Source organism: Diceros bicornis, chromosome 15 (genome assembly GCF_020826845.1).
Source record: "Diceros bicornis minor isolate mBicDic1 chromosome 15, mDicBic1.mat.cur, whole genome shotgun sequence".
Lineage (NCBI taxonomy): Eukaryota > Metazoa > Chordata > Mammalia > Perissodactyla > Rhinocerotidae > Diceros > Diceros bicornis.
The window spans coordinates 48,483,939-48,503,037 of NC_080754.1; the positions used below are offsets into that span (position 1 = coordinate 48,483,939).

A 19,099-nucleotide genomic window follows, 5' to 3' on the forward strand; every position below is an offset into this window, starting at 1 on the left:
TTGATCAAGGTCTAGGCCTACTCAACACACTTTTTAAAATGCAAATCTAATCATGTCACTTATTTACTCAAGGTTCTATCATTGTTTCTCATTGTTCTTTGAAGTCCTAAATCTTTAGTGAGATGCTGCATGGCCTGCTGTCTGTTTTCAACCTTATTTGACACAGCTCACCTCTTACTCTCAGCATCCCAGCTGGGTTTCCTCAGCTCCTTTAACAAGCCAAGCTTCTCTCTTCCTCTGGCCTTCACCCAGACTTTGCTCTCTGCCTGCAATGCTGCCTCCTCCTCCACTCTACGACCACATTGGATCAACACCTATTGACTCTTCAGATCCAGTTTAAATTCATTCAACAAATATTTTCTGAGCAAATATCATGTGCCAGGGACTATTTTAGGCTTTCGAGAGCTGGACAATAATAAAACAAACAATCCAAATGCAAATAGGAAATAATTGGGTATGACCAATGTAATGCTGAGAATTTTAAAAAGTAGATGACTTGTGACGTGGTGGCTCTTTTTAGATTGGATTAACATGAATGGTCTTTCTGAGAAGAAGACATTTAAACCAATATCATAAGAATAAGGAACTGGTTCCACAAAGATCTGGAGCAGAGGGAACAGCAAGTATAAAATTGCTAAAATGAGAATGAGTTTGGTGTGTATGAAGAACAAGAGATGGCTGGCACAGAGAAGAAGAGCATTCTGAGATGAGCTAACAGATACAGGTACAAGAGGTACAGATATTAAGAGATACAGATACAGACACCTATTCATACAGGGTTTTGTCAGACAGGGCAGGGAAGGAGTTTAATTGTTATTCAAAGTGAATAATGGTAAGCCGATGGAGGCTGTTATGCAGAAAAAATGAGCTGGTATAATTTGTGTTTTAAAAAGATAATCCGATTTTGCTGTGTAGAGAATGGATTATAGATAGGGAGCAAAAGTGAAAGAGGACAATAATATAGAGTTCAGGAAGATTTGGCTTAGTTTGGTAAAGGGGGAAATGGAAAGAAGGAGACAGATCCAGGATGTATGCTGGAAAAATTCAGTAAGAGAAGCTGATGAATTGGATGTTGAGCATAAAGGAGAGACAAATGAAGGAAAATCTATAGAACTTTTGCTTGATCATCCAGGTGGATGGCAGTGCCAATGCCATCAGTACTGTGTTGTGTTGAAGAGAAGACTGCCTGGGTTAGAATCCCACCACTTAATGCTGTTTGACCCATATGACTGTGAATAAGTTACTTAGCCTCTCCACTCACTTGTTTCTGCATTTATAAAACCGGGAAAATAACAACCCTACCTCATAGGGTTATTGTGGGAATTTAATAATGTAATTAATGTAAACTGCTTAAAACAGCTTTTGGAATATAATAAGTCCTCAGTGAATGTGGCTCTTATTATTTCTATTGCTGCATTTATTATCATAACTACATGTGGAAGACAATGAAATTGCAGACCTGAGAAAATCAACATACTTTAGCTATTAAGTTTTAGATATTCATTAGACATCTACATGGAGACATCGGTAGGCAGACGTGAGTCTGAAGTTCTGAGGAATTGTCAATCTTGAAGATAAAGTTTTGGAAATCACTTCCATAGAGATGGTATTTAGAGCCATGCCTGAAGTTCCCTAGGGAGACACTACAGAGAGAGAAGGGAAGGCAGCCAAAAATTCTGCTTAATGGCACTTCGACATTCAGAGATCAGAGTAAGAGAGGAGGAGCCAGCAAGGAGGCTGAGAAGGAGCAGCAGGTGAGGTAGGAGGAAAAGCTGGGGTGGGGCCAAGAAACAAGCATGCTGAGAAAGGACTAGTTGTGTCCTGTGCTGTGGAGAGATCAAGTAAGATAAGAACAGAGAAGGGACCAATGGAATCGACAGACTGGAGGTCCTTGGGAATCTTGACAAGGGCCTTCTCAATAAAGTATAAGAAATAGCAACTTGAATGTCACCTCCTGTGGGAAACCTCTTCTGAGTGTCTAGAAAAGATTAGCTCCTTTCTCATCGCACTTGCCATTTCTCTGGCACTTATACAGGTAATTGTAATGGAAGTCAACTTTGCACGATATCATTGTCTATGTAAAGGATATCACTGGTGTAATTATTCATTTATTTTTTATCTCCCCTAATAGCTAGTAATCTACTCGATAGCAGGGATCACATCTATTTTGTTTTTCACAATAACTAGCAGAATGCCTGATACCTAATATTGCTCAATTTATATTGAATGAATGAATGGCTGAATGAATAAATTAATGAATGACCCCACATGACTGTACCTAAAACACATTTTTTAAAAAACTAACTTCTTTTAACTAACATTCACACTAATTGGCATGCTTACTTTCAGGTTATTTGTAAGTTTTTGGCATAAGTAAATAATTGCTTTTATTGCAAGCCATTTGAAATCATTTCTAAGGGAGCAAGTAGAATAAAAATAATGAACAGATAGTCTACTTTGCACTGTATCATTATCTATCTAAAGTTTCTTTTTTCTAAAGGACAAACAATCTCTACTCCAGGAGCTCATTTTAGCACTCAATCTAAAATTGATTACCATCCAGCCCGTATTAAAATACAGTTGATACAACTGATATTTGAGAGAAGAAATCTATGAAGCAAGTTAACCGTCCATTGCCCTAAATTGGTTTTTAGCTCTATCCTATTACAAGTGAAATCACCAAGTATCTTACTTGAATTGCATTTGGCTAGCTCTCTGCCGAAATGACACTACAGAAGACGTGGGTATTTATTATTACGTCCTTGGCTTTTATAGAGGGTTAATATAAATAATCATATATCGAGAATATTTCTGCATCTTCTAAGGACATGAAGACTCTCACACGATTACTATATCGTTCACGGTTCCAAAGAAAAACAATTCAAATGATTAATTTCTCTACAGTACAGTGTCAGAAAAAACTTTATTTGTATATTTTTTCTGATTAATACGTATGTGTTCCCTTTATCTGATAATAACAATTATGAAATTCAATCCATTATACTTTTTACTTTGCTTCTAGGAAATTGGGATATACATTTATATTCAATTCCAGTAAATGTTCATGGCCTAAGTTTCTGTATCTTTTCTCTATATGTATTCATATTTAATATGATTTTAGCAATCTATTTATCTGTGTGCATTTGTCACAAATTATTTCTACTTTGTTGAAGTGGAAGGAGTATGAATGAATAAAAAGAAATGAAAAAACATCCTCCTCTTTTCCCTTCAATTAATCCCACAGATAATCCACTCTTCATGGTCTTAGTCAAATAAAATCAATTCCATAAGACATTTTTGACTTTTCAAGGACAGACTGACTCTCCCTCTTACCTCCCAAGAATAGACTTGGATCATCTTAGAAAATTTGATATTTGATTATATATTACTCTCAAATATAAGGTCACATTTTGAGTTTTTTGTTTGTTTTAGGATTTAGAGCCAGATAGAAAGAAAAATAATGCAAAAAAACACCAAAAATAATAATGACAACACATTGTGCCACTTCAGGAATTAACATACTTTTCTTTTTAAATCATGAGCGTTACCTAGACTTTACCAAGTCTCCTTGCTGCTAGGCTGCTCAGATTCAAAGTTGGAGCTCAATCACTGCTTCCATGTTAGTCCATCTGATAGTCTATGCTTCCTTGTTGTTCTGATTTTTCTTTTTATATAAAAATCAATTAATAAACACATATTATTAGAAAATATGAAGTAGACTATCAATTATTATCCTCTACTGACTGTTTATTTCTGCCCTCAATTAGATTGAAAACTCTCTAAAGATAAGGACTATATTGTTCTTACCTTTTATCCCTCATAGAAGATGTATATTGCTGGAAATAAGTGTTGTGTATCTGATGACTGACCACACCAAAGTTGTATTTATTTCTGTCATTTGTCTGATAATACTTGAAGTATTGTTATTGCATAGACAACATAGTTTTATGAACCAACAAATCTCATTAACCATTTCTAATAGAACAAAAATAAATTTAGGCATTAATTAAAATTGATGTGCAATAAAGTTAACAAAAGCTTGTTTTAAATGATTTAGTCCTTTTTAGTGCCCTCAAGTCGATTCCAACTCCTAGTAAGCCTGTGTACACCAGAGTGGAACCCTGCCTGGTCTTTTTGCGCCATCCTCTCACCTTCTGCACTCCATCAGACAATGTTTCGCTACTATTCATAGGGTTTTCATGGTCAGATTTAGCCCTACATGGTATTATAAAGTAAGCTAAATGTAATTCTTCAAATACAAGTAGATCATCTAGCACTTAAAATTATTTTTTCCATAGATGGGTGGTGTAGACATTAGATTACTAAGTAAAACATTTAATTAGACTTCCCAAAAGTTGTCAAATGTTCAAATAGATATCAGTACACCCAAAATCTTTAAAACTAATTTTTTCTAAAATATATCACATGGGCCGGAATTATGAACACATAATTGCCTCCTGATATCCATATCAAGGTAAAAGTAACATTAAATTTCCATCAGATAAAAATCTTATGTTTGCCTAAATTAACAGTGATATAAAACTTTTCCTTTTTCTCTCAAAATAACTTATCAATTTATTCTAAATTTAGAGAGGTTGTTGCAACACATTTTTAACACTCAATTTAATGTATTTTTTTCACTTTTGAGATTTGAAAATATGACATTTGGGTAGTTTCTATTTTCAAAAATGTTTATTATACAATATCTCATCCTAATAGTGAATAATTTATTTCATATTTCCTTTGAATACTTGTTCATGAGTATATATGTTTATCCTATTTACAATCATAACATTTAATATTATTTTCCTCTTTTAATATCACATAATCAAAACATTTCTCCCTAAGTTTCCAACATAACAATTTTTACTAACTATATGCTGGAATATTTAAAAATAACTCTGTTAATTATTTTAAATACATTTTAAAGGACTATGTAACAATGTATTGAATAACAGAGGATGAAGAGTTACAACTGGCTGAGGACAAAGAATGTATATAACCAAAAGTGAAAGAAAGTCTAAGCATTAACTGGAAGTGTGAGACTGAATGAGATGAGGGTACAGAGAGCTCTAAGATGAACTGGGGTAGTGAGGTGAGCAGGCAGATCCCAGTACCCTCTTGTCTTTTTCTTCAGCTTATTAGCAGTTTTTCTTACCACCACCAATAGCATTTCCAATACAATAATAGTGATGGTCTATGTTACCACTGCAAAGGAAACCACAAAAGGGTGTTGGTTGAGGAACTCTAACCTGTTCCTAGCTTCTTCAGAGCAAAGCTATCATAGGAGGTACTTTTTATCTTCTACGCTACTTCTACTTTGTAATGAACAAATTTTTTTTTTTAACATGAAATACTTTAAACTGGAAACTTGGCTGCTAGATAGCTATATGAATTTTCTAACTGAAACATTATCATATTTTTACTTATTGTTAAAACAAACAAAAAAACTTGTAAAATTTCTCCTTTGGGATGGCAAATTCAAATCAACACTAATTACATTACCTGTTTCAGACATCTTGATTTTTTCTGTCAATCACCTGAGAGCAACAGTCTTATAATTAGCCAATTTGTACGTTGGACTCCAAAGTTCATTTCCCTCACACCAAGACGTCCAAATCAAAACACAGCTCATGAGTTCCTCTGATGTGGGATCAAATCTTATTTTCTACTAAACTTCCAACAGTCTCCCAAGTGCAAACTAAACAGGGAAACTTTGGATCTCACATCCAAGAAACTTTGGCTTACCTTGTTACTATTAGACAAATTATTAACAACAATAAAAACCCTACAGTCTTTATTGTGGTAGTTCTCCCGTCAGATGAGCTGTTGATCTGGTTGTGGTATACCACACATGCAAAGTGTGCTGAAACAAATGTTCTGATAATTTAATTTTAATTTTTTCATGAATTAATTAATTTAAATATATTTTCACAAAGCCCACCACATATTTTAGGAAGAAAGTGACCAAAATATATCTAGAACTAATATTCCAAGAGGCACCTAAAAATGTTTTGCTAACAGAGTTTTGTACTTTATCCTGTTGAGAGTAGGTCTATAAAGGACAGCTGATCCTTAGTGCTGATTATTAGTTTATGATGCATTTGAGAGAAACAAAGGAGCCAACTAACGGTTAAATCCTAGATTGCAGTAGCCCCATAACAAAAATTTAACACTGGGAAAATCATTCCTCATCAACACCAACACTGCTTGCCTTTATACAGATGGAGCAAGTGATTGAGTTCTTCATGTTTTAGCTGGTTAATCTGTTGTCCCACAATCCAATCATTCAGAATGTGACATTTAAAGATAGGATATGGCATGAATAAAGGATTCAGATTGGATCAAATTCAGGTCCTCATCAGTTCTGAATACATTAAAAAAATGGGCAGAGCTAATACTAACAAACAACACAGTTCATTTTATAGAATCTTACTTTATGTGAGTACAACCAACTCAGAACAAGGCAACATAAGGTAAGGCCAAAATATTTTAAAAAAATAAAATAAATATATATGACTAAATGGAGCTTCAAGTCCTTAAGAACACTGTTAACTGCAATTTGGCATTTAATTTTAAATTTTTAATCAGCAAACAGTTCACTGCATCAGGATTTTCAACTTGAGAAATTCAGAAAAATATGAGAATAATAATAATAATCAATAAAAACAACTGAGATATAAAAAATACTGTAATTAAAATTAAATGCATTAAAGATATTGAAGATCCTCACATTAAAATCTTGCATAAGAAACAAATGACAATACTAAGATATTTAAGATTAATTTAAGAAGATTATTATGAACATCTCTTTATACATCTTCTCATATACAAAGTTTTCATTACTGGGAAAACCCTCATCGCTCCCCACTGAAATTATAATTACATCTGAAGCAATCCATGATTAGACACTATGGGTGAACTAATGTGTGAACAATGTTACAGAAATATTTTATACCTACGTTGATACAGTTTATCTATTATATCATCCACCATACTCCAAATTCAAAACAGGAAACTAGAAAAAGATTAAGACTCACTCTGCATTGCTAAAATATCTCGTTCCCCAAAACATACATTGATTGATAAAAATTATTCTTTCTTTTACATTTTAAGATTGGCATAAATATAGGATTACGATTACATAGAAGGAGTTAGAATAATAACTAATACTGGAGAGGAAAAAATTGATTCTCAATGGCTAAAATATATGATATCAACAATTATTATAAAAGACAATATAATTCAAATTCCTTTTTCAAAATATTTTACAGTAAAGAATGAGTGAGATGTCTCTTTGTCCCCAAATCACATTATAAATTATACCTCTTTAAGTGTATAGTGTGGGATAAGACTTTGAGAACAATTAAGATTAAAAAATCTTTTGTGATGGATTGAACTCTTTTAGCAAATACTGTTAACTAAAACACCAAGGATAAAGGTGTTTTATTACATGATATAGTAATTTTACTCCTCAAATTGTGATAATACTATAGAAAATAAACTTACATAAGAAGAATAGTGGCAAGTTTATCTTTTGACAATTGGTTATTACACAAGACAATATGTATATTTCAGAGTACTTGCTAAGTTATTTTGCAAATAATATTTCTCCATACTTTTCTTCAAAACCAAGATCTCCACTTTGATTTTGTTTTACATGGGTATACTTTATTAAATTGAACTCTTTATCACTTTATGAAATCAATGCATGTTTTCCAAATCAAATAATTCAGTCAAAATACATTTAGACAAAATATTTCTGATTATATTTAACAAATTTTAAAAAACCCAAACCTACATCACAATGGCAAACAATCATTCCCCAAAGCCAGTCCAAACACATATTCTTGAAGAGACTATAAATTTGTTTCTAAGCTCATGGCAAACCTCAGGCAATTTTATAGCATTGTAAAAAAGAAAAGTAGAGGAAAGGAAAATTTGTCCAGAGACTATTTCTTCTTAAGAAAGGCCCTGCAATTGTTGCCTTTCACAGTTCTACAAAGCCAAGCTAAGAAGAGCATTCCTCAACAATGTGAATAATTTCATTACCTTTTACTTTTAAATCTTAAAAACAACCCTAGCTGCCTTTTGGCAAGTAATTTATAAACATTTATAGAATTGATTGAAAATATCAAAAATTTTGGTTCAAAGTCAACAAGCATAGAACAATGGGTGAAACAAAGCAAAATAAAACAAGTCAAAACAAAACTATCACATACTTTATGAATTAACGGTGAAAAAAAAAAAAGAGACTTCTTACCAAGTACCCCAAGTCGATAGTTGACTGTGATGACGATCACATTGCCATAACTTGCCAAGACACTCCCATCATATAAATTTCCAGTACCTTCCATATATGAGCCACCATGGATATACACCATCACTGGTTTGGGACCCCCACTGTCCCGAATATCTGAAAAAAGAATCATTGGCAATTGTTCTTATCCTCAAAAAACACACATAATGAAGCAGAGAATACATTTTCCATTTTAGGGGCAAAAGGGCATGATTTTAATATAGTTCTTTAAATTGCTGTTTTTGGTAAAGTGTTTCTTAAGCAACTCATAACAAGACCTATTGCGGAAAAGAGCAATAGATAGCCATTGTTTCCTATCTAAAATTTTGTTAAAAATTATAAACTGAGTTACAAAACTTAGACAAACTGAAATGAGGTGTAAATTTTAGCGATTTTTGATTGATTGCTGACATGACAGCAGAACCAAAAGAAATAGAATGACAATGATTATTAGAACTACTTTTTAAAAATGTTATAGACCTCATATGAAATTTATGAACCATATACTAAGGACAATGGTATCACTGCTATTCTGAACAGCAGTTTTTCCATTTCTTATTTACTGTAAAGATTTGTGTTGAATGCATCATAATTACATCGAATAATTTATGCTCCAATTTGTGAACATAATTACAACATTGTGTTATGGAAATTGCAAGAAGTTTCGCTTCACTACTCTAAAACTGTCAGATAGATCTTTAGGCAGTAAAGTCACATACATCTGTACTTCTGTTGTTGCATTTAGGGGACTGTCATTTAAATCATATTTTTTAGTTAAGTCCAGGTCATCTGCCCATTCCACCTACCCTTTGGAAGAACAAAACAGACTAAATTACATTTTTCACCTCTTTGTGTAACTATTGTACTCTTCTTAGCCCCACTTTGGCTCCATGTTTTTGTCATGCAGACATGAGAGAGGATGTAGTTAAGTCTAAGTGTAAAGTGTCTAAGTTTAAGGTGAGGTTGAAGTGATTTCTACAGCTCTGAATTTTAACCAAATGTATTTGCTTTTCTAGGATATTTCCCCCCAATTGTGTAGTTTCTTTTTTAATGATTTTTGTCTTTAATTTTATTGGGACTTGTAGTGTGGCAAAACATATGGTCTCTCCTGGAGAATGTTCCTTGTGCACTTGAAAAGAATGTCTATTCTGCTGTTTGAGAATGAATTGTGTGTATATGTCTGCTAGGTCTAGTGGTTTTATAGTAAATCCATATTTCCTTGTTGATCTACTGTATGGTTATCCTATTCATTATTGAAAGTAGAAATTAAGTCTCCAGCTATTATTGTAGAAATTTCCATTTTCCCCTTCAATTCTGTCAACTTTTGCTTACATGTTTTGTGGTTCTGTTAGGTGAGGATATGTTTATAATTATTATATCTTATTGATGGATTTTATGAATATATAATATCCTTCTTTATCTCTTTTAACTTTTTTTTTTACTTTAAATCTATTTTGACTGGTATTTGTACAGCCATCCCAGCTCAGTTTGGGTTATTATTTGCATAGAATATCATCTTATGCCCTTTTACTTTCAAACTATTTGTGTCTTTGGATCTAAAGTGAGTCGTTTTTAAAGAGCACATAGTTAAACGATGTCTAATTATGTAGTTTTTAACAAGGATCTAGAAATAATATATAAGGGGAACATAAGACAATTTTAACTGATATTAAGAATGCACTAATTTCTATAGAAAAAAATGCTAAACTGTATATTGGGAAACATGGTTTTAACTATTACATAGATTGAAATATTATATATGTATATAAATGATTATGAATATATATATACATAAAACATTGCTATTATATTATAGTCCATGATCTCTGCTATCCACAATTAAAAAAAAATTACATCAAGTGTATTATCTTTTTTTTTAATGCCAATATTAAAAGTGTATTTAAATGTATGGTTTTGTTCCTTGGCTTTTGACATTTGTTATCAAACAAACCTACATCTTTATGATTGAGGTTTCAGCTTTCTGAATGGACTAATATGATACCAACTCACTGAAAAAAATGATGATTATTTAGAGGCTGCTTTACATTTCCTGTAAAAAGAATGACTAATATAAATGCCTCAGTTTTTCTATTGTACTAATAAAGTGATTTCTTTAAATGAAAAATCATTTTAAGGTCAGGAATTGCAGCTCAACTTGTTTGTCCAGATTTCCAAGTTGGGGAAGTAGCTCATTGCAGAATTTACAGACTTTTTTAAAAGAGCATTTTAAATTTGACTTAATAGCAGCGTATACATTTACCATCATTCACCTACCCCCGCAAGAGTGTACTTGAGAAGACTGTCTTATTTTTAAGCGGTGAGAGGAGGAAACTTTGACCTAAAAACCATCCAGTAGACATAGTTACACTTAGGAGGAAATCCTAAATTTATTTTCTTCTTAAATCCTTGGGACGGAAAATGGTATTCACTCATTTGTAAAGATTTGGGGGCTTGTGGAGATGTCAGGCTTACACAGAGAAAACAATCCTTTGAAATTGTTAAACTCTACTCCTTAAACGCCTGTTTGCTGCATACAGTTTTAGCTTATTTTTCTAGTATGGCTGGCACTGAAGAAGCAATAATAAATTATTAAATTGAAATCATTAACTGACTGTTCACAGCAGACACTGTACTCTACTAATTGTATGCTTAGAGGTAGCACAGAGGGAGACTGTTTCAGAATTCTTCTTTAATTAAAATTACATAGAATTACAAAGCACCAACTGTGAACAGTAATGAAATCTTGGTAGAATCATTCTGTTTACCTGGAAAACAATGCAGGCACACATTGAGAAGACCTGTCACATTTTACATCTAATAACAGAATGAAGTGGACATTGTCAGGAAACACTGAAAATATGACAATAGATGCTAGGAGCTATTTTGAGTGGTATCTCTTTATTTTTCTTCAAAAATTAGACTTAAAGGATTACTGATACTTTGGGCTGATTCTAATTTCCAATTTATCTTTTCAAACTTCTCAAAGATTTCAGCATTGCCTAAGAACTTAATGCATTGAGCAGTTCTTTTCCAGAAAGTTCTATAAAATTCTAATGTTGTGTTCTGAACAATATTTCTTTTTGGTTAAAGTAACCTTTAAGTTAATGCTATATGGGGTATTAATTATCAAAATAAGTAAAATTCTTGTACATAATAACTCTTCACATTGCTACTAAAGTTTGGGAAAATGCCATATTTCTATTACAGAACAACTAGAATTTTTAATAATGTTTTATCAGAATGGCCCATCTTCAACTTTATTTTTGAAAGTGTTTTATCACAGAGGTCCATCTTAGTGTTTACTTTTCTTCATAGTGTACAGGTCCTTTTGATGTAAATATAAATGGTAAATAGTTTACATATAATAACAATATAATAATAAATATAAATAGCTTAAATTATGTCTATATTTACCCTAATTTTAAAAAGAACCAGAATCTTTATAAATGAACTGATATATCAGATAACCTATTATTGAATACTATCTGCCAATATCGTCATTTTAATAATAAAATTTGGGGGAGCCATTCTGTCTTTAGTGCAAATATATAAGATGTACTTTAGTAATTTATAATGAATTTATTAGAGCCAAGTTGTCCCTCTAAACTTTGTCTCATATTTTTCCCTATAAATAAGGTGGATTTCACCTAAGATTTCTGACTTTGCCCAAACAGCTGCTACTGACTTTACTAAAATCAAAAGAACACTCTCAGATGCTAACACACTAGTCCAGGTCCAGTAAAAGTATAAATGTTCATAAAGCATGTTTATATTTTCTATTTGCAATTTTCTTAAAGCTTTGCTATGTACCTAGGTCTCTGAAAAGAGTGGGATGGTAAGGGGGAGACACTACACTGATGATTATTTTTCTTCTGAATTTTTATGGTAAGAAAGTATTTAAGTTCCTCAAGTTAAAAAACAATAAACTTGGAATCTGAGTAGACACCTTGATTTTAAATTGTTTTAGTAACAATTTCATCTTTCTGATAAACCAAAATTTTAAGCCAATGTAGCAAGCAAGTATCAATAGATCTAGAGCAGTTAATGGGGATTTATTCGTGCCTGACAACCAGGGTTTGGAATCACAATTCCCTTTAATGGTCCTAGTGAACAATTATTAGTCACACAACTCCTTGAATATGTTTACTGGTTTCTTTTTTCTTAAAAGATCCATAAAGTTTTTAAGAGACCATAATTTAGAGTTTTTAGCATTTAACGGTTTTAAAATTGTGGGGTATGGCTGCAATTAAATCTTCCTTTGATATATTTCAAGATATTTCAAGATATTTTTGTGTCCTCTACTCATTTTATAAACCTCAGTTATAAGCAGAATCAGCAAGAGAATACAGAAGTATCGGTTGAATTTGTGCTTGTTAAACTGGACTTAACACAATCAAAGCTACAATTTTTACTTCAAAAATATACAAAAATCTACAAGAGCAATTTTTTAAAAACTCTATGTTGGATATAAAATTGCATTTCAATATTGAAATATTAATATTAAGGTATTCTTAGCACTATTTAAAAAATCTTTTGGTATCTTTTAAATTCCCAAGATAAATTGGTAGAAATCTAGGATGTTGTTCTGACCCATTTTTATTACTTCAGATTAGGCTTTTTGAAACTACAGAAATAGCCTATAAAATATGCAGTTCTTTTGGTTTTTATAAAACAGAAATGAAAAGTGATACAACTGTGTTTGGCCTGAACATGGCAAAAGAATAATGGCAAAGACACAAACGAGAATTGGAAGTGAAGAAGAATGCTCCACTGAGAAGCCTTGGGTTGGTGTAAGTGAATGAGGAGCATGCCCCAGTCAAAGTTTCAGGCAGACTCTGAATGCAGTGGCTGAGATAGGGACCTAGAAATCAGGTAAAGGAGTTTGGTTATCAAGAAATAATGGAGAATTCCAAATAAATGACCAGATAACTACACTTCTAATTGAAGTAAAAAGAGTAGTTTACTACCTAGTTTATATTTGTTGCTTTATGTCCAGTGATGTTGACTCAAAATTTGGAACAAATTAAATGCGAAAATTGGCTTTGGGTTTCTTTCATACTCACATCTACAAAATAATTGTAAAAGGAATTAAATAGAAGATGCTCAGACTTTTCTACAAAGGTTTTTTATCCTCAAGGATATTTTACCTTTCTTGTCTTCTAAATAATTACCCAAAACAACACAGAGGAATAGACTGAAATCAAATTGACTGCTTGGATGTTCTACAATTCTGAGCATTTAAAAATATTTATTGATTTGATAACTCTTGTGACTGACTGGCTTAGTACTTAACGTGAATATTACCTGCCAATTTAAACAGCGGTTTAGGATATTCTTAACGACCATTTAAAAACGTTACATGTGCTTCAAAATAGGTCTATAAAATAGATTCACATTTATAGGGCTTAGTTCACTATGGTCACTCAGATCTTTTGTAAACATGTAAATGTCTTACTCGATGCTGTTTTATGAAAAGAACAAAAGCAGCACATTAAATCAGCAATCAAAATATTTTTAAAATAGGAAAATGATGTATACTACCCTTGTGAGCAGTTTGGGAAAATTTGGAGTTTACAAAGCTACACACTAAGATGTCCTTTATACTTGGGTATTATTTAGATAACAAATGTCTAGGAGTTAAGGATTTTCAGGGGGTTCAACGAATCCCAAAGCCCCCACCCAAGCAGAAGCAGTCTTCTTAGAGCACTAGGAACAATAACCCACATCCTCAAACTCAATAAATGTCCTGAATGTTCGAATACTTTAGATTTCTAACAGTATTTAAAAAACGCACAATTTGCATTTTGATATTCTAAGTTTGTTTTTAGCTATTTAGCGTTCAAAATGATACCTCTTAGGCAGCTATAGTGATTTATTTCAAATATTAATGACCGCTTTATGTTTAATCTTTAATCCACTGTTGGGTTCATGGTAAATGAATTTTTAATCAAAATTCATTTAATCAAAATAATTCTTAAATGTTATAAAGATATTAACACTCAATATAATTTTTAAGCTTTTTCTACTTCACCTCTATAATTTAATTTTCTACTGTGAAGCGGTTATTAAATATATATCTCAATGAAAACAATTCAAATTGTTTAGTAAAGATACATTCACTCACAGCTGTAACTCACGGAACTAGTACTTCTGCTGGCCTGCTTGTGGATTATTTTATTTTGGAAAACCTTCCTTACCATATTATTAGGATCTTCATGAAATTTAATTTCTAGGGTTCTGGGAATTACTTTTAAACCTGGATTACATTAGTCACCTCTATAAGAATCATAACCAGGGAAGCATTAAAAAAAATAAGCCCTAATTGGAATCAAGATTAACTGAAAGAATCGGTGGTCCTGTATAGACACCCAGTTTAACACTAAGTAAAGGTACACAATGAAATGAGAAATGTCAAATCAATCTAGCGAGTACTTACATTTACCGAGTAATTTAGAATTGTATGTCATAAGAAAGTTGGAAAGAGAAAACAATTTTGATGTTAGTGAAGCAGGAAATACTTTATTGCTTATGGTTGGCAATAGTTTGAAAATCAGATTATTTTCATTTGCAGATCTAGAAATTATGTGCCTTTGAAATTAAAGGATATCCATCTAATCTGCTCAGAGTACTTAAGGGGTTGCACAATGTTTACCAGTTATCTGAATAGGTGTGATGCCTTTCTTACCTATACAATTTCATTTATTTATGTATGTAATATTTAAGCAAATCAACAGAAAACAGTATTTTTTTTAATCTAAACCATATTGCTGAAGAAACACTTTATATCAGCTTTTAGTTTGTCCTTCATTTTATTGGTGTGGGCTTCTTTTTAAACAAATGTAAAAATGAAACACATTTTGATATTGGGTAAAATATTTACATAGATTAGAAAACATGCAAAATGGGTACAGAGAGACTACGGGGGGAAAGATTGTTAGTTCAAAGAATATGGACAAATTTCAGTCAAAACATGGGATGAAACATATCAAAAGTCAGTTCAAGAAACAAAAAATGCCCCTCTTTTTAAAACATTTTAATGGTTGCCATCAAAATGTAAAACTTAACATTCATTTTTTTAAAAGAATTAAAAATGTATATTTATATGTAACAGGCAAGAAGACAAAACACATCAAAAACAGGAATTAAAATCAACTCTTCAAAAAAAGACAAGAAGTAAAAAAATAGAAAGGGGTGGAAAAAGTGATTGAGGCCCTTGTCATGCAAATAGATTTGGTGGAAAAAAATACCTTCATCTTCAGCACCGTCATTATCACCTAAATCATCTGTCTGTTTCTTTGTAAGGGGACCTAGGATTGAGAACGGAGAAATGGAGGGAAAAAAAAGACAATTCAAGAATAAACATGACTGAGGGGAAAAAATAAATGTAAATACTAAAATTCTCAAGGATATTTCCAAAAAGAGTGGGGAAGTGGTTACGTCAAAGTTGACTATTTTGTTTAAGAAAAAAAAAAAATCCCTTTCCCCAAAATATGTCATAGAAGACTTGGTTTGTGAATATATTCAGCACAAAAAAATACATTATGGTTTGAAACTCAAGTCATAAGCAAAGGAAATAATTTTTTTAAATACCCATTGCATACAAAAAAGTAAACAGTTTTATTAGCTGAAAGAACTTAATTTATTCAGTCTCTTTTCTAATTTGAATTGGTGACAACAGGAAAGAAAGTAGGCCAAACTCATTCTTTAATTTGGGACAATATAGTAACATTAGAGAAAACAGAGATATGAACATTCCTAGGGTTTTTTTTTCTTTTCTCTTCTGTTTTTTTTTTTTTTGTAAGAGCATTAACACTTGGGTTTTACACATTTTTATATTATACATCTTTAAAAACTGTGACTTTTTAAAATTACTTGTCATTACACAAATATTTCCCCATGTGTTTTGACTAAATATTAGCGGTGGATTTAAGACATTTTCAACCTGCACAAATGTATGAACAGATAATCTCATCACTCCGTAGAGCAAAGGTGCCATCAGTAGAAGTCAGTGTTTAGCTATTAAGGTAGTTACAGAGTCAGGGCTTATATTTCATAATCAATTTAGGAGTATAATGGAATTATGCCCTAGTGCAATTTCATGCCCAGTATAGTTATTTATAATGGCATCATGTTTTAGGATAATAATTGTATTAAAATACTGTGAATGTTTAATAAATGTTTTATTATACTTAACAATACTAATTTACTAGAATAAAGGAGCACACCAAAGGGGAAGTCAAAGGCCATAGGAAAGTAATTTTAAGCGTCACATACTCGACATATTCAGGACACAAAAAAGCAAATGAAGCCCCACATTTCTTTTTGTTTCAACAACCATTTAATTTGTATGACATTTCATAATCCTCATGCAAAAAACAATCATTATAAACATAGGACACTCAAGTTAAAAGACAGCCAACCACATAGCAGTAAGCAAGAGAATGTTGTCATGCATAAAATAACAGTCAGAGAAAAAGGAAGGAAAAAAAAGACCAAAAGTAATGTGTGGATTTCAATAATATAAATAGCAAAGAAGCAGGCATTAACTCTAAGCACACTTCATAGGGGATCATTGCTAAACATTTTAAGAAAGATTTCTAAGTCTTTTCAGTGATTACTGTGTATTATGTTGGTAATTCAAAGCTACACCTAACATCACAACCCTCAAAGAACGAAAAACACTATCCCAGAAAACAGAAGGAAAAAATGAGATATAATACAGTTATGGTTTGTCAGTTCAGAGAGATAGCCTTGAAAAATACTAACAACTGGCAAAGATCAAAAGATCAGATATGGAGAAATTGATGATGTCATTGAAGGGACCCATTGACTACTCAATTGTAAGGTCACTGTTTCAAGGTCATTCTGAATACAGACAGAGGAGCTGTACACAATAAATTAAGTGATATACTTTTATAGTCACTTCTACAAACAATCATTCCATTAAGAGAAAAACCTAGATGAAAGCAATAATTTATGTTAATTGGCACTTAGTTGCAAGTTCACAGAAATCTACATTTCTTTAATACGACCCTGTTTAAATGCAAAAAGTACCCTCAGTATTATCTGATTCCATGCAACAATGTTGCTGCATTTCTGAAAAATAGAAATATTTTTAATTTGAATTTAAAAATGTTGTTTCACAATTATATTTAAAATATTTCCAATTTTAAAACATCATACAAAATATTAGCCTTAAGAATTATATTTTCAAGCTTTTCATTTTTCTGTAATTATGTGAAGCAGTAAATGAACAGATTCCAACAAATATATTTCCTTGCATTTCTATTTTCAAGGATGCTATATAGAAGTTATGGTTGTATTTACTGGCTAACAACACAGATGAAGAAAAATAGTTATTTATTGCTGCCAAAACCACTATCTACTTTCCAATTTTAGTTAAATTATTTAATTTGTTTAATTCTTGGCTATATTAAGAAACAACTAATGTTACCTCAAATTTTTTTTGCTGCATCATCATTTCACTAATATTTGGAGTCATATGTAAAACCTATCACAATTAAATTAAGTCATTCCTTTCCTATTGTACAGGGCTTTTTACGATACATCTCTTGGACGATTCAGAAGAAAGTTTCTTTCTTTCCCTTCCTAGGGGTAACCAAGGCGATTTACAGGACTTCTTCGGGAAATCATTCAGGTTCTACAGCCACCTAGCCAGTAGTTTTACATACTTTGCATGCATACAGAATTGCTAGTTCTTGGGTCTACATGAGATGCGATAGTAAGAGAATTTTTATTAACATGTGATCTCTCACTTGTTTGCATGTGGGACATAGTTTTCAGTTGCTATTTGACTCTGGGTCTGCATAAGTAGAGAAACCATGGAAATAATATCATATACACAAGGAAAAAATTTTTCCATGGATGGAATGGTTGAACCAGCTTTTTGCTACACTATTGATTATCACCTTCCCTACTCAGGAAGCTAGGCGCTCCTAACTAATGGGAAATAATGATTACATACATACACTGCATAGGACATCTTTTACTGTAGTAAATCTGAAGAGTTAGAAACAGATATAGATATTGTTTCAGCATCATAAATAGATGGGGACATCATCATTCTAGAGAAGGATTAAGTCGAGTTCTTTCAAGTAAAAAATTTCATTTATTGAATACTAAACAAAACCTTATTATTGGATGATATTAGATTCTTCCCACAGTATAGGTTCCAGCAGTATTTTAGTGATTCCAGCATAACTGGGTTTTCTTAACATCAAGAATTTTTTACACATCTGGTTTTTTGAAGTTCCCTGGGATGAAGAGGGCAACAGTTTTTGGCAAAAATGGTTATAAAAAGAAAGAAAACAGATTTCCTTTATATCGTATGTTTTTGTTTTTGTGAGTAAGATCAGCCCTGAGCTAACATCCATGATAATCCTCCTCTTTTTGCTGAGGAAGACTGGCTCTGAGCTAACATCCACTGCCAATCCTCCTCCTTTTTTTTTTTCCCAAAGCCCCAGTAGATAGTTGTATGTCATAGTTGCACATCCTTCTAATTGCTGTATGTGGGATGCGGCCTCAGCATGGCCGGTCAAGCTGTGCGTTGGTGCCCGCCCGGGATCCCAACCCTGGCCGCCAGTAGCGGAGCCTGCGCACTTAACTGCTAAGCCATGGGGCCGGCCCCTAAATCATATGTTTAAAGGCACTGAGACTAAATATTTGAGAGGGTCTAGGGTTGCAAACTGAGAAACTCAACATTGGTTTCTCTGAGGAAGCCTCAATAGAGTAAACATATACTTGCGGATTACAGAAACAGATTCCTATGTGATCTCAAGA

General features: G+C 32.3%; 1 protein-coding gene across 4 annotated transcripts in view; it reads right to left on the bottom strand.

Annotated features, from left to right (window-relative positions):
• The window catches only part of NLGN1 (neuroligin 1), an 854,876-nt gene that overhangs the window by 454,665 nt on the left and 381,112 nt on the right, over positions 1 to 19,099 (bottom strand). For all 4 annotated transcript variants that reach the window (XM_058556336.1, XM_058556335.1, XM_058556337.1 and 1 more), the window contains exon 3: positions 8,264 to 8,416. In XM_058556336.1, coding sequence (XP_058412319.1) covers positions 8,264 to 8,416 — 153 coding nt within the window. The remainder of the gene's footprint in view (positions 1 to 8,263; positions 8,417 to 19,099) is intronic.